The sequence below is a fragment of the Mustela nivalis genome, assembly GCF_964662115.1.
Source record: "Mustela nivalis genome assembly, chromosome: 5".
Lineage (NCBI taxonomy): Eukaryota > Metazoa > Chordata > Mammalia > Carnivora > Mustelidae > Mustela > Mustela nivalis.
Window position 1 is genome coordinate 44,902,196 of NC_139024.1, and position 15,381 is coordinate 44,917,576.

The 15,381-nt window shown below is 40.9% G+C and overlaps 1 protein-coding gene across 4 annotated transcripts in view; it reads left to right on the forward strand.

The window, feature by feature from the left end:
* Window positions 1-1,203: 1,203 nt before the first annotated feature.
* CEP162 (centrosomal protein 162) overlaps window positions 1,204-15,381 on the forward strand; it is a 100,831-nt gene continuing 86,653 nt past the window's right edge. For 3 of the 4 annotated variants that reach the window (XM_082730670.1, XM_082730673.1, XM_082730672.1), the window contains exons 1-3: window positions 1,204-1,416; window positions 2,455-2,570; window positions 14,585-14,699. In XM_082730670.1, the coding sequence (XP_082586796.1) occupies window positions 2,514-2,570; window positions 14,585-14,699 (172 nt within the window). In that variant the 5' untranslated portion in view covers window positions 1,204-1,416; window positions 2,455-2,513. Of the gene's footprint in view, window positions 1,417-1,506; window positions 1,527-2,454; window positions 2,571-14,584; window positions 14,700-15,381 lie in introns of those variants that run through there. The other variant, XM_082730671.1, reaches the window with a different exon arrangement.

Sequence of the window (15,381 nt, forward strand, 5' to 3'; positions counted from 1 at the left end):
TCTGCTTCAGTTATCTCATCTATAAAAAACTTCATAGAGACCGTGTCCATCTTTTTACATGGATTTCTTCAGACTGACTACTGCTTCTCTTCTCTTCATCAACCCTTGCTACCTTCTACTTACCCTTTAGATGGTTTAGGTTTCAATTTAGACTTTGTTTCCTCTAGGAAGCCTTAGCTAACCTCCTGGGTGGGGGTGGGGTGGTGAGACCACCTCTAACATTTTCTAAGCACACCCAATTTCTATCATAGCTGTTGTCATACAGAATTGCAATTGCAATTGTCTGATCATTTGTCTATTGGCTCCGTTAGACCAAAGACTCTATTAGGTCAGGCATTATGATCATTTTGTTCATCTAGCACATATTAGAAACCAAAACCATAAGCTAAATTGAATTGACTTGCAGAGTGTAAGGATTAAGAGGAAATCATTCATTGAAGCACCTGTCAACCTATGTGTTCAATAAATAGTAGCTTAAAAAAAAAACCCTCCATTATTCAGATCTTTATCTGAGGGCACAGCTCCGGGCATGGATACATTTGTATCACAATAACACTTGCTGAATGAAAAATTTAGGCTGGTGATAATGAAGTCCTTAACCTGTGTCTGCCAGTGGCAATCCTTTCAACTGTTGTTCATTTTACTTTTACTACCGTAAATACTGTCCTCTGAAACTGAAACGTGTGTGTGTGTGTTAGAAGAAGAAAGCGCAAAAATAAAAAATGCAAGAAAATAATTGTAAGATACCATCATAGACCGGGAGTAAGTGAGGGGTAGAGGGAAACCAAAGAGATGCTCAGAGAGAAGTATCGGGTTGAGGGTGTGTATGTGTATTTTCAATTTTTTGCCCACTAGATGGTGGAACTGAGCCTCTATCTTTATAACAGAATTCTGTCTCACCGAGCTGAGTTTCTCTCACAACGCCTTCTCAGGGCTTTGCACGTGGAAGAAACCAATAAAATAATTTTTCCAAAATTTCCGCTTAGAAAGCGGAGCCAAAACCACAAGAGAAAGTTAGGGAGAGAAAAGACCAGACGTGCGGAAATACAAGGACTACGGGAGCTAAACTACATTTCCCGGGAAGCCACGGGCTGGGCCTACAACACCCAGCATGCCTGTGTTCCCGCCCTCGAGACCGGCTCACTCAATCCACTTTTCCACGGAGCGCGGAGAAAGCTGCGGAGTCTCTGTTGGTGCAGCAGCGACGGCTCTTACCCTGCAAATTATTCGGAGCCGCGGTAATCGCCACCTTCTCGTAGAGAAAAAAAGACACCAAATTTGGTCCCGGGGGTGGGGGCACAAGCCACGTGACCAGTCCCGGTCATGTGATCCGGGAGCGCGGCTGCTGAGGTATGTTACCCTGGTAACTGGTGGCTCCCGCAGACCTTCGGGATAGCGCGGAATTCAGAGACTGAGGTAGGTGAAGCTTCCCCCTCGGGGGACCATGACGGAGACTGTCCTCAGACCCGCTCCCCAAGGCTTTAGTGTTCCGGGTCACTCCCGTCCTCCGCCCACACACTGTTCAAGTGCGTCTTTGTCTTTCCGCCCCTCTGAAACCCGCGCTTCCTGGAGCCGAGACCCCGCCAAGTCGAGCCCATTGGTGGGCTCCGTCTCCGATCAAGATCTTGGGGCTAAGACCTTAACTGCACGCACCTTGAACTGATCAGAAATGCTAAAGAGGCGGGGAGGTGTTATTCTGCAGGTTGGGGAAAATACCGTCCTTGAGGGGTCTCCACACACACAGCCCCTCGCATCGCCTCTGGGAATTGAAGCTGCGGTTTGAGCCGCCTCAAGGTGGTGTGGCCCAGAAGCTGGGACAGACCTCAAGTTGTTTGGGTTCGTGAGAGGGATGGGCAGAGCTTTGCGTTACAAGTCACGTATGCATAGTTTTGTTGACTTTCCCTCGCCTAAAGGAACATAATTCGTTTTAATGTGTATACTCCACTAATTTTATTTTGGTTAGATTTTGAATCTTAATGAATTGCATTTTGTCTCTATGCAGAAACAGTCTGTTTTGCAAAGTATTAACAGGGACTGATAACTGACCGAATGATAGGGCAGCACGAACTCTGTCCTGTGCTTTGGGGGGGGGGGGGATGGCCTTTTGGACTTGCTAATATATAATTTTTGAAAGATTCCTTGAGAGGACCTGATTGTTTCAGGGATATTAAATAACATACACCCCATAGGCTTAGGAAATACCGTGGAGGCCACCGTTCAAGAAGTGGATGTTAACAATGAAAATGTAATTCTGGACCCTAAGTACAGTGGAAACTGTGAAAGCTGCTTTTCCAAAGCAGTTTCATTCATGAATTTAGAATCTTTTGTCAAGGTTATTGGTCAATAGTTGTGCACATAAACTAAATCGTAAAAGAAATGTCTGAGGTTTAAGTCTGGTTGCTGTTATGAGGTGATGTGAATTTCCTCAAAGCATATTTATTTCTCATTATTTAGTGTTTCCAATGTTATAAATACTTTGGAATGTTTACTTTCGTAAGTGAAGATTCTTGATTATGGCTCATTATTCCAAAGAAGAGCTGGATGAAGAGTTTGAACAATTCATGAAAGAGGTAAGTTTATCCTTTTAAAAGCTACGTTGTAAATTTGTGTCACCAGAAACTCCTTTTTCAATGATCTCTTTCACTTCTTATATGTAGTCAGCTATTTTACTAGCAAAAGGTGTTTATTTGGGAATGACAGAAGAATTGCAATTCAGAACATGCAGGCTGTAGTAAAACCCTAGGCAAGTCCTGAGACCAAAGGAAAAGAACCATTACTTTACAGAGAAAATGAGGAGACAAGTTGGGAGGGGCTTCTTTGAAGGAAGGTGTGTTGGAAAGAGAGTTCAGGGTGGTCACAGTTTCTCATTGGTGGAGTTGTGGTATTTTCGTATTGGCTAAGCTAGTTGCTTAGCTTGGAGAAATTCATTCTTCCCGCTGCTGGAAAATGCAGGTCCCACCTGTTACTGGGTTCTGCAATTGAGGATGAGTTGATAGATAAGGTATGAGAGCTCCCCCTTCTGGCCACCTATTTGTATTTTAAATGTAGTTCCTTTCATTTTGTTTTCATATTTCTGTTTTGATCCAAATCTTTCCTCCCAAGCATTGCTGACCAAGAGTTGGGTCATCTGTGTCTCAGTGCCAGGAAACAGCTTTCCTGGATGTCAGATCCCATGTCAGAAAGTGCATAGCAGTTAGAACCCATTTTGAACCATGTTTGAGTAACAAAGAAGCTTAAGAAAGGAAATTCTTACGCATTTCCCTTCCAAAAAGTCTATATCTTGTTGAGGTCATATGCATTGGAGATCATCTTGAAGTGTTGAGCTAGCATCCGTGTGACAAGCAACAGATGCAAAACTTGAAAATTATTATACAAGAAAAGTAAAAGCAGCATGACAGTTCCAAATTGTATGATGGTTCTAAACCATGATTCTGGCCTGAAGAAAGCCAACTAAACAAAAGACCATTGAAAGTCATGTGAAATTTGTTGTAGTCGATGTGCTTGTCCCTTAATTTTGTGCAGTTGAGTTTCTACTTTTCAGAAGAGTTTATCTATGTGCAGTAAGTGGTGTCTGCTATCACACAGAGGCCTCCTTGCTCAGCAGGCAGAGCTATAAGATTGTCCAAAACTACTTCAGCCAGCAAGTTGAATAATCATTGTTGCGTTGCTATTGCTTTGGCTGTAGAATTGAACCAGCTCTTCTAGCTGTGTCTGTTAGTACTTACTCTGAAGGGAGAAAGGCTCTCTCCTTGGAGGCAAAGCTGGAGTTGTGTATGCCTTCTGGAGGTTCTCGTTTAAGATGCTTATGAAGGGGGGCGCCTGGGTGGCTCAGTGGGTTAAAGCCTCTGCCTTCGGCTCAGGTCATGATCCCAGGGTTCTGGGATCAAGCCCCGCATCGGGCTCTCTGCTTAGCAGGGAGCCTGCTTCCTCCTCTCTCTCTGCCTGCCTCTCTGCCTACTTGTGATTTCTGTCTGTCAAATAAATGAATAAAATCTTTAAAAAAAAAAAAAAAAGATGCTTATGAAGGTTTAGTGAAGTAGACCAGTAGGAAGCTGGTAGTTTGTTATGAAGCAAAAGTAGAAGAGTCAATACAGCAAGAGCACATTGTCCTTTTATCCTTCAGCTATCAAGGCGATGAATTAAATGCCCGAGCATAGGGGACATTACCAAAACCTCCACATACAGCGGAGTAGCCGGGAGCTACACACAGGGCTCCCTTATAAGTATTAGTATTTATGAACCCATCATTCAGCCAAGGCTCAAATACCATGTTTCAACATACTAAAAGTCTTCTAAATATATGGGTACGGCAGCCTGCTTACAAATGGTCCAACTTACATCAGCTCTTCCACAGTGTGTTTTACGCACGTATTCAAGACATCTTGTTTCTCCCACCTAGGGTTGGGTTGAATTGAGGCAGGGAACAAGTATGTGTGGATTTAATATTCTAACTTTATAAAACAGACCCGGGCAACAGTTTAGGCATGCAGTGTCAATTGGGCGTCCAGCAAAATTACTGGTAGGGTAAACTAAAGGATCACTATTGTTCTGGACAGACTGAGGTTTTTGGTGGCAGATCCCACAGTCAGAGAGATTCCCCCTTTTGCAGCAGCTGGTAAATGCAGTAAGAGCTTTATCTGTCATAGAAGAGAAACAAACAATAAGCCTGGTCCAGTCCTTTTGGAAAGTGGTCTTTATCAGATGTCTGCTTTCATTCCTGGAAACCACCAGGTCACCAGTTGGTGTGCAGGTCCAGTCTGGGTTAGTGCTTTCTTTAGATGTGACGTGTGAGTCCAGGAGTGTGTTTCTTGAAATGTGGTGGCACGAGGATTGGTAAACAGTACCTGGTAGGGCCCCTCCCACAGGACTGAAGAGAGAACTTTTTTTTTTAATTAGTTTATTTATTTATTTGACAGAGAGAGAGAGATCACAAGTAGGCAGAGAGGCAGGCAGAGAGAGAGGAGGGAAGCAGGCTCCCCGCTGAGCAGAGAGCTTGATGCGGGGCTCAATCCCAGGACCCTGGGATCACGACCCGAGCCGAAGGCAGAGGCTTTAACCCACTGAGCCACCCAGGCGCCCCAAGAGAGAACTTTTTGAAGTGTGTTTTGTAGTAGATAAAATCTCTGGGTTGCAAGATGGGATGCTTATGGCCTTTGTCTCCCGGGAGAGTGCTGTGAAGATCTACTAAAGCATGGTTGTTCTCAACAGAAGCAATGAGGCCTTTATAATACCAGAGTAGATCTCCTTGTATCAGCTGTGGATCTTATGAGGCAAGAGCCAGGTGCATCTGGCGCCCTGTGAGTGTCTCAAAGCATGTAAGAGTTAATGAGTTACAGTGGGAGGTGGATCTCAGACTTAGAAGGACCCAATCGTGTGCTTGCTTGGGCAGCTCATTACTAGCGGGACCCAATTTTGGCCAGGCATTTCGCCCTGTTACTTGAGGGGTCGCCACAAATTTTGCCAGTTGAGTCTTAATGGTCCTTTTGGTGTGACTAGCCGTGAGGATTGAAGGTGGTAAGCACAGCGATAGTGCTGTAGAACTGGCCAAACAGCATAGACCTTATCTGTGAACTTGACCATTCCCTGATCACTGTGAAGCTCGAGAGGGCTTCCTCAGGCAGGAATAATCTTTCCTAATAGGATTTTAGCTACAGGAAAGACTGTACCCTATCTGCAGGGGAAGTTTCAGATCGGTGAGAAAACAAACCAAGACAAAAACATATCCTCAAGGCAGAGAGCTGAATAAATCCATTTGCCAAACTTTGAATGGTCCATTAGGCAATTTAAAATGCCAGGAGGTGGTGTGGATGGGTTTCCCGAATTGTATTTTAGACAGGTGGGGCAAGCAAAGTAGGCACTCTGTGGCCTGTCATCCTATCAGTAGAGCAATAATTAATGTATGTGTGGTCGTTAATAATGAGATTTTTGAGACTCTGGCAGGACTGGATTATTATTTGTCTCAAGGTAGAGTTCTCTCTTCTTATCAAACGAACAATTATTTGATTTCCAATATTGTTTTTCCTTCTCTGGGGCCAATTATTGGACATTTTTTGTCAGTTTTTCTAGATTATCATTTGAGGCAATATCCCTTTGGACCATGACAGAGGTTTGGTTATTGGTTCCTTTAAAAGCAGCGTTTTTAATGGAAACATCAACATGGTAGTTTCCTTTGGCTTTCAGGGAGTCAAGTCTGGAATGCACAGGGGTCTTAGTAATAGCCAGGACAGTTGACAGACGTTTGACATCTAGTAAATTGTGTACATAAGTCATTTGTAGTTTTATTCCCAGTAGAAGTAAGGAAACCTTGCTGTTTCCATAACATTCCAAAGTCATGAGCTGCCCAAAGGACATACTGACTGTCAGTATAGATGTTTGCAGTTTTACCCTTGGCAAAGGTACACGACGGAGCACGAACATATAATTCAGCTTGTTGGGTCAAAGTAGCCAAAGGGAAAGGTGCTGCCTGGATGATTTCAAAAGGAGTTTGCAATTGCATACCCAAAACAGTACCATTTTTGTCCTTTAAATAAGACCCATCAGTAAACTGACAAATCTACATTGGTTAGAGTTATCTGTAAATCGTCATGGGTGGGCTGGTTCAAGGGAATCCTGTTACTATTTCTTTAGTGGTCTTATCCGAAAGGGCAGTGGCAAGAATGGCTCTGAGGCAGGGGCAGTCCCTGTGCTGTAGGGCCCAGCCGGTGGCTCTACTATCCTGTGGGTCCATAACAGTTTCCTCATTTTGGGGTGAGTCCTCCAAGGGCATTGCCTTCCTTTTCATATACAGAAAGGAGAAAGAGGAGCTATTTTCTTTAAGGCCCCAAAGGCTATGTCATCCTGATCTTCCCTAGTAATAGGGTCAGGTTTGTTGGGTGATACAAAAGACGTTTGGAGTCTAGTTTTTGACTGCAGTCCCCTACCCTGAGAAAACCTTGTAATTGGCGCTTCGTTTTAGGTTTGGGGAAGTTCAACATACCGCAAAGCCCAACTGTATCTAAATCAACCCCTGTTCTGGGGTGCCTGAGTGGCTCAGTCAGTTGAGCAACTCTTGATCTTGGCTCAGGTCCTGATCTCGGGGTTGTGGTACAAGCCCTGCATTGGGATCAATGCTAGCTGTGGGGCCTACTTAAAAAATAAATAAATGTGTGAACAAACAAACCCGCATTCCAAGATCAGATGCCTTAAATATTGAATCTGAGTTTGACCAAACTGCAATTTTTCCCTGGAGACTTTTTGTCTCCTTAAGGCAAAAAGTTTTAACAGCTACATGCTGTTCTCCTGGGAAGAGGCTTGGGAAAGGGATGAGAGAAGCAAGTCATCTACATCTTTAACAAGCATGGTAGGTCCTCCAGAAAACTTTATATCATCTAAGTCAGCTTTTAGGGTTTGGAAGAAGTAAGACTCTTAGTAAAACCCTGGGGCATTACTTTCAAATGTTTTCTTTCCCAAGTTAAGCAAAAAAGATACTGGCTAGCCTTATCAACTGGAAAACTAAGAAATGCACCACAAAGATCAGTAACAGTGAAAACCTTACTTTCAGTAGGAATAGAAGCTGGTAGCATATTGAGGTTAGAAACAAGAGTGTGCCAGAAGATAATGTTACTTATTGCTCATAAGTCCTGGACAAACTTCTATTCTCAGCTACTGGGTTTTCTTACAGGTAAATAGGGGAGTTACAAGGACTCGTGCAGGTGATAATGAGTCCCTGAGCCTTATCCTCTTCTATTATGGACTTGATGCCTTGAAGGGCTTCTTTCTTTATATGGTATTAATTAATTCTAGGGAGATATTTTGAGGGGTCTATTTGAATCTTAGTAGGAGGTGCTTTTTGTATTCTGCCAAAAATCATTTGAGGATTTTATCCATAAGGAGGATGGTAACTGATCCAACAAGGACAGATGGTTAGTGTCCTTAGAATTAGCTCCAGTACTGTCAGAGACAGAGCAAGTAAGAGATGTTGAAGGATCTCTTGGTTGCTATTTTGGTTGCTTCTATCAAATTCTAGAATTACTTCCCTATTTTTGTAAAAAGAAATTCAGCGTGATATTTTTTCTAAGAAATCTCAGCCCAGTAAGTGAACTGGGTGAAAGAATTAAGGAAAAAGGTTGAATATCTCTTCAAGGGCCTAAACAAAAGGGGGTAGATGTAGAGACTGGAACCTCGCTGTTTGAACAGTTTTGCTTCTCTAAGGCAGGAGCTGCTTTATAGTGGTGGCATTGCGCAGTGAGAGTGTCACTCCAGTGGTGGTGAGGACAGACAGAAATTCATTCCCAATATGGAGGGTTATTTCTGTAACCCGACTGAGACTTGGGACAAGCCCCTGTAGTTCTCAGAGCCCAGTCATTGGGGATTAGGAAACCGTAGGAAAGATGGGTTAGAGCACTTAAGTTTATAAGTCTTTTTTCCAGTGTCCTGGTTTTTTGCAACAATGGCAGACATCCAGGAGGGTTTGGGGTTTGTTTAGGGGCCTCCATTTGTTGTAGATGAAAATTAAGGATTTTAGCGGTGTTACTTTTATTAGAGTCATCTAGGGTGTGAGCCAGCTGAGGTTCGCTATATTAACCAAATCTGGGGCAGACCTAGTTTCCCATTCATCCCCATCCTTTTAACTTGAAGGGAAAGATGTGGTTTAGCCAATTAATGAACATGGGAGTAAAGGCTACTTGTGTGGATTTGACATCTAAAGGAAGACTGGGGTTTTTCTTAAAAATAATCTGAAGTCAGTTTTAATAATCATAAACCGGTTCATCAGGTTTTCTTGTGTGCAAGCCCGAATGATCAGGCTTAGGAACAGATTTTGTCATTGTTCTGTTAATACTTCTAGCAAGTGTTCAACCTCCCGCCAAAAGTCAGAGATTTTTCTGAATCTCTTTCAGGACTTTTCTGTCAAACCAGTTTCATCCAGCGTTAGGCCTGGCCCTCCCCAACAAGCATCTGAACTAATATAAAATCTGAGAAACCTTAGTCGATAAGTTTGAATAACTGTGCTAAATTCCTCAGCGAATCTATGAGGATTTATCTATGAGGATCCTAAATAACTTTGGGAAAGTTTTTGACTGTAGCCTGTAGTTCAGCTTTGGTCCAGGAGTATGGATCCTTAGAGGGCTTAACTTTAAAGGGGCAGGTTCTGATAGGTTCAGAGGGAGGGAGATCAGAGAGGTTAGGGGAAGAAGGTACATTCAGAGAGAAGATTAGACTGAGGAATGAAAGGGTAGGGAGAGGCTAGGGGTGGTGCTGTGGGGAAGTAGGAAGGTAGCAGCCAGGGAGCGGCCTGATCCTGCTGTGTGTCCTGAGGAGAGGAATACCCGGGAGGGAGAGAGGACTCAGAAGCCCTTTTGACTTCTCGCAGTTGTTTAGTAGCCTCAGATAATTTAGCAATGGTATTTTGCAGAGAGACAATTTTGGAGTCCTAAATTTGTTTGGAAGCCTCCAAGTACCAGTTAAAACAGGCATTTTATTCAGTTTGTTTAATTTTAGAGGTATGGTCTTCTAATTTGGTTTTGAGAAAAGTAAGTTTGAGGAGATCAGAAGCCCCCCCCATGGTCGTCATTGAAATTCTAAATTTAGCCAAGTTGATCTACTTCATCAGCAGTGTGCAGGAGAAGGAATACAGCCCTCCAGGGTCCCAGGGGGAGGGCTGACCTGAGAGAGTTTGAGATTAACGTCCTGTTAGTCAATACCAGAAGTTCAGAAAAACACATGAGCACTCACCAGAATGACCAAAGCCTTCACAAAAATAGAAAGAATATATATAAAGCTTTTAAAAAGATCCTGAGTAAAGCCAGAGAACTCAAAACACAAAGAGAGCAGAGCTTGGATCCAGGAAAGACTTACCTTCAAACTCCAAGCTCAGAAAGCAGTGAATTCGCTGGGCTCGGTGGGTACAGGCACCTACCTGTTCAACCACTGGCCTCAGAGTTTTTGGAGTCTTCCCTAGATCCCCTTCTGATCACCCAAGTAATGTCGACCTCAAAAAAACAGCCAGTTGTTTTACCATTTATTTGGGAATGGCAAAAGAATTGCAGTTTGGGACACGCAACTATGGCAAAACCCTAGGTAAGACCTGTGATCAAAAGGAGAGGAACATTATTTTATAGAGAAAAGGAGGAGGTTAGGAGGGTCTTCTTTGAATGAAATTCTGTTGGAGGAAAGCAAGAGTTTGGGGTGGTGATGGTTTCTCATTGGTAGAACTATTGCCAGGCACGAAGAAAAACCTTCCTTCCTCCTGCTGGGGTAGTAAAGTAGGCTTCTTCCTGTTGGAAAATGCAAGACACTCTTCTTTGTTGGAGTCTGCAGTTGATGACAAATTGATAGGGTATGAGAGCTCCCCTGCTCACCTCCCAGTTGTGTTTTAAATAGTGAGGTTTCTTGTATTCATTTTCACAAGTCCATCACCAAGCTCTATCAACTCTTCTCCAGAATATATCTATCCTGTTCCAGAATACATCTCCCTGTTCACTGCTGCCATCTGTTCGTCACCTGATCGTTAAAGATCTCATCCTAAATATCACTACCACAGAAAGGTGGTTTTTTTTTCTGTTTATTGAATAAAAATGTAACCAGCAAATGACTTCTTTGTGTACCATGTATTGTATTCTCTGTGTAGCACTCGGCACCATTCATTATTTTCCCTGTGTAGGTCTGTTTTCTGCCTCCCATTGTAAGAATGTATGATTCGTGATGTGACAGCTCTATGTTGATTATGATACCTGCAGTACCTAATAGATGCTTAATAAATACTTGCTGAATGAATAAATTAGAGGGTTGCACTATATCCTATGTATTTAGGTAAATAGGCCTCACAGAGCCTATTTATATAGTGTTCAGGAGAGTCACATTTTAAAGAATTACACTAACATTCTTGTTCATAAAGGGAGTTAGATGTATGATGTAGTAGAAAACCTCAGTTTCATTAACAGGGAAAAATAATGCTTACTTTGTAGGATTGTTGTAAGGATTTTAAAAAGCATCTAAGAATTGTCTGTTTATAATAGACACTGAGGTTAAGAATTTCACTTCCCATTTGAAAACTGATTTTTTAATTTCAAATATGGGTACATTTTGAAAATAAACTTTATAGGAAGTATTTTCACTATAATAAAAGATAAAAAACAAGTACAGGCCAATTTTTTTTTCTTCCGCCCCTCATTTACCTCCCCTTCAACACAATCCCTCCCTCCCACTCTTTCTCTCATATTTAGCCTCAACTATAAAAGAATTTATCTCATGCTAGAGATTCAGATAAGGCAGCATCTTGTTGTTTTGTTTTTTTTTTTAAATAATGAAAACCACTATTTTAGAGTCATGCTAACTTCTTTAGTCATTTTGCTAAGTTATTTTTCAAATAATTTGTTCAATGATATGTCTTACATATCTTTGTTTACAAGGATATTGGTGGAATAAGCTTTTTTTCCCCTAAAGCTTTATTGAGTTATCATACACCACACAATTCACTGATTTGAAGTGTACAATTCAGGGGTGCCTGGGTGGCTTAGTTGGTTAAGCATCTGATGTTTGATCTCAGTTCAGGTCTTGATCTCAGGTTTATGAGTTCGAATCCCGTGTTGGGGGTGAGGCGGAAGGCCCAGCGTGGAGCCTACTTAAAAAAAAAAAAATGTGAGGTGTAAAGTTCATGGTTTTTAGTTTGTTCACAGCAATGCAACTTTGAGATCACAATCACTTTGAGAACATTTTTATTGTCCTCAAAAGAAACCCTGTACCCGTTAGCAATTACCCTCTTCTCCAGCCTTCAGCACCACTAAACTACTTTCTGTCTCTGAATATATGCTTATTATAGACATTTCATAAACATGGAATCATACAATATGTGGTCTTTTGTGACTGGTTTCTTCCCATTCAGGATAATTGAAACAAGGTTCATCCATGTGGTAGCATGTATCAGTACTTAATTGCTTTTTATATCTGAGTAGCGTTCCATTGTATGGGTTTACCACATTTTGTTTGTCTATCCACACAACAGTTGATGAACTTGTGAGTTCTTTTCACTTTTTGACATTTATAAATAATGCTGCTATGAAATGTCATGTACAAGTTCTTGTGTGGATGTTTGTTTTCATTTCTATTGTGTGTATACCTAGTAGTGGAAATGGTGGGTCATATGGTAACTCTGTGTTTAACCTTTAGAGGAATAGCCACTGGTTTCTAAAGTAGCTGTGCCATTTTCCATTCCCACCAGCTGTGTATTAGTATATTAGGATTCCAGTTTCTCCATATGCTCACCAGCATGTTATTCTCTGGGGGCCAGCTTTTGTGTTTTGTTTTTAATGATAGAAATCTGGAAAGCAGTGTGAAGATTATCAAAAGTGAAAACACCTACTATGTATTAGATAGTAGAGTGAACACGCTGCATTTCATTTTCTGACCTTTGTCACAAGCTTGCAAGGTCAGTGGTACTATGACTTGATCAAGAAGGAGGATAAAAGAGGTATGCAATCCTCTCTTAGACATACTCTAGGATATAAGAAGAAATAATGATTGAGCAAAGTAACATAGCATGTGTTAAACATGCTAAGAAATAGCATATTTTTTTAACAGATGAGTAAACTGGAAAGAGAGGATAATTTTTCCTAAGCAACAGCTAGTATATTTTAAAATTGAAATTTGAACTCCGACCTGTCTGGCCCCAAAACCTAGATCCCTCCATATTCTTATCTGGCCATGGGGCTTCAGAGGAATAGACTGAGTCTGAGGCAGATTGTTAGAATTTGGTGAATGGTGAGATATAGGGAGGAGAGAGAAATGGAACATTTCAAGATGATGACCCAAGTTTAGAGACTTGAGTGGAAAGCGATGGAGCTAAAATTCAGATAAAGAATACTTTTTCTTCCCTTTACCCCTCTGATTGTCAGGTAGGACAATGAATTCTTTTTGAACATTTTAAAATTGACATTGTCTTAAGTCATTGAGATAGAGTTGAATGGTTGGTAGGTAGAAATTTGTCCGTAGTCATCTTGGAAGTTTAGAAGGGCATCTTGGCAACACTATCTCAGTTGGGGAACTATATAGTATAGTGGAAAGTAGACAGGTGTTCTCAGATCTGGGTTTGAATCCCAGGTCTTATAACACTAACAGTAGCCGAGTGGTGGGGCAAGTTTCTTAATCTCTCTGAGCTTGTTTCCCCATCAATAAATCTTGATTGAATTGCATAGAGGGCTTCATCCTGCTTTATATCAGCTATGGAATAAATGTTGGTTTCTTCAGGAAAAGTGTGTAGAGTGAGGATAAAATAGACAAGCACAGAGTCCTGGGGAAGTCTAGGGTAAAGAAATGGGCAAAAGAACCAAGACCTATTAAAACAGATGGGTAGGAAAGGCCACAGAGCTGAAGTATAACTTGGAGGAAATGATGCTGTGAAATCAAAGAGAGTTTCAGGAAGAGTTGGTCACCAGTATCAAATTCCATAATGTGATCAGGGAAAATGACTGGCAGTGGTCCTTTATTTGTGGTGTTTAGGAGGCTTTTGGAACCTAAAGGAGAGCTGTTTGGGATGGGAACCACATTTTAAAGGGTTGAGCAGTATACTCAAGAAATTGGTATGTAAAAGAAAAGTAATAGGTAGAATCAAGGGGAGGTAGGAATAATGATCTTGTAAGTTTTGTTTTGCTTTGCTTTTTTAAAAAAAAGTAGAGTAGACCTGAACGTTCATTCTTCCATTCCATAGTTGTGCTAGGGCCTGATGGTACGGAGATGGCAGGTTTTGACCTGGGGGAAGAAGGGATGGGAGAGAGGAGGCAGTGCAGATACGGAGATGACATGGGATGACCTAGGTTCTAGAACCTAGAAAGGTGGGAAGTGATTGACCCCTCTACAAGTTCTCCTTCACGTGGAGGAAAGAATTTCTTTTCTGAGAGGAAGGCAGTGTCTTTACAGGTGAACGTAATGGTGGAGTGAGGGAAAAGAGGGTGGTTTTTGACTGAAGGTCTTTATTTTCTCACTGAAGAGAGAGGCCAGGTTACTGACTGAGAGTGGTGGCGGTGGTGGTGGGTCAGTTAGGGTTAGAGTAGTGGATTTAGGATTGTACTGAAATTTGGAGCTGAAGAGTAGAAAAGGACAAATAAAAGTTTAAAAGTCTATTATCCATTGTGACAAAATGCTAATTTTTTTGGTAAACACTTGAAACTTGGTTCATCTGATTTTAGAATTTTGTGCTCTTTTGAGAGTGATGCTAGCTTACTTTGCTCAATCATTATTTCTTCTTAGACCCTAGAGAATGTCTAGGAGAGAGGATTGCATACTTCTTTTTTTCCCCTTCTTGATCAAGTTTCTTGATAAATTTTCTTTCTTTATTGTTATTGTTGATGTTTTCTCCCTGGTTAGTTTACTTATTTAACTCTGGTTATGAAATTGATGTTCAAAGATGTATACTTAATTTTTAAGTTATTTTAGCCACATATGTTTAAAAATACCAATTTATACATTATCTCTGAAAATACCAATTTATACATTATCACTAACATATTATTTATGTTCATGATAGCTGAACTTTGAAAGAACTGAAAGAAACATTTTTAGTGATGAATCTGGGATTCTCGAATTTTAATTCAGTAGCTCATATCTGATTTAGCTTTCAGATGATTCTTTTGACAATTCAAACAAAACACCTAGACAACCTAAAAGAGAAGTGAAAAAGAAGGATGCAGTGCCATGGTGGATAACTGAAGATGATTTTGAAGATGGTGGTAAATATTGCCAATTTTTTTATTCCAAATTATTTGACCACAAGGGGTCAGTCAAGACTTTTAATTCTAGGATTTTGCCTTTGGACTGTATGTATATAAAGAAAATAATACTAGTAGTGTGACTTTTTGAAGTTTGAATTTTCATATAAAATGTTACATAATTGAGAATCTGTGATGTTTCTGCATTATCAGGTTATATTACATTGGATAATTTTATATCTACTCAAGATGAAAAGTAATACACATGTATTTCTATATTGTCATGTATAAAGGTAAATTGATTTAAGATGACTTAATAAAAAGTCTGACAGTGTATTAATGTCATTAGAAAGATTTTAACAGATCTTTAGATTTTTGCTATCACAGTCTATTTATAATAGTAGTAACAAGAGGAATTTATTGCCTTAATGGTAAAGAACTCATTAATGAACCTGCCTGACATATGTGTATACCTTTCTCAAAACTGTTTTTAGTCACATCTTTACAAATGGAAGACGAGTCTCTGGAGTGTTTGCTTTGGTATACCTGCTGTATATGATATTGCCGCAAGGAACCCCAGACTACTTCTGTTAACCTGTGTTTGTACTGCTTTACTATTTATAGACCATTAAGCAGCATTTTGTAAACTTAGAGGATTTCTATATCCTTGTGGGGATGAGGAGATTTGCCCCAAAGCTTTTGT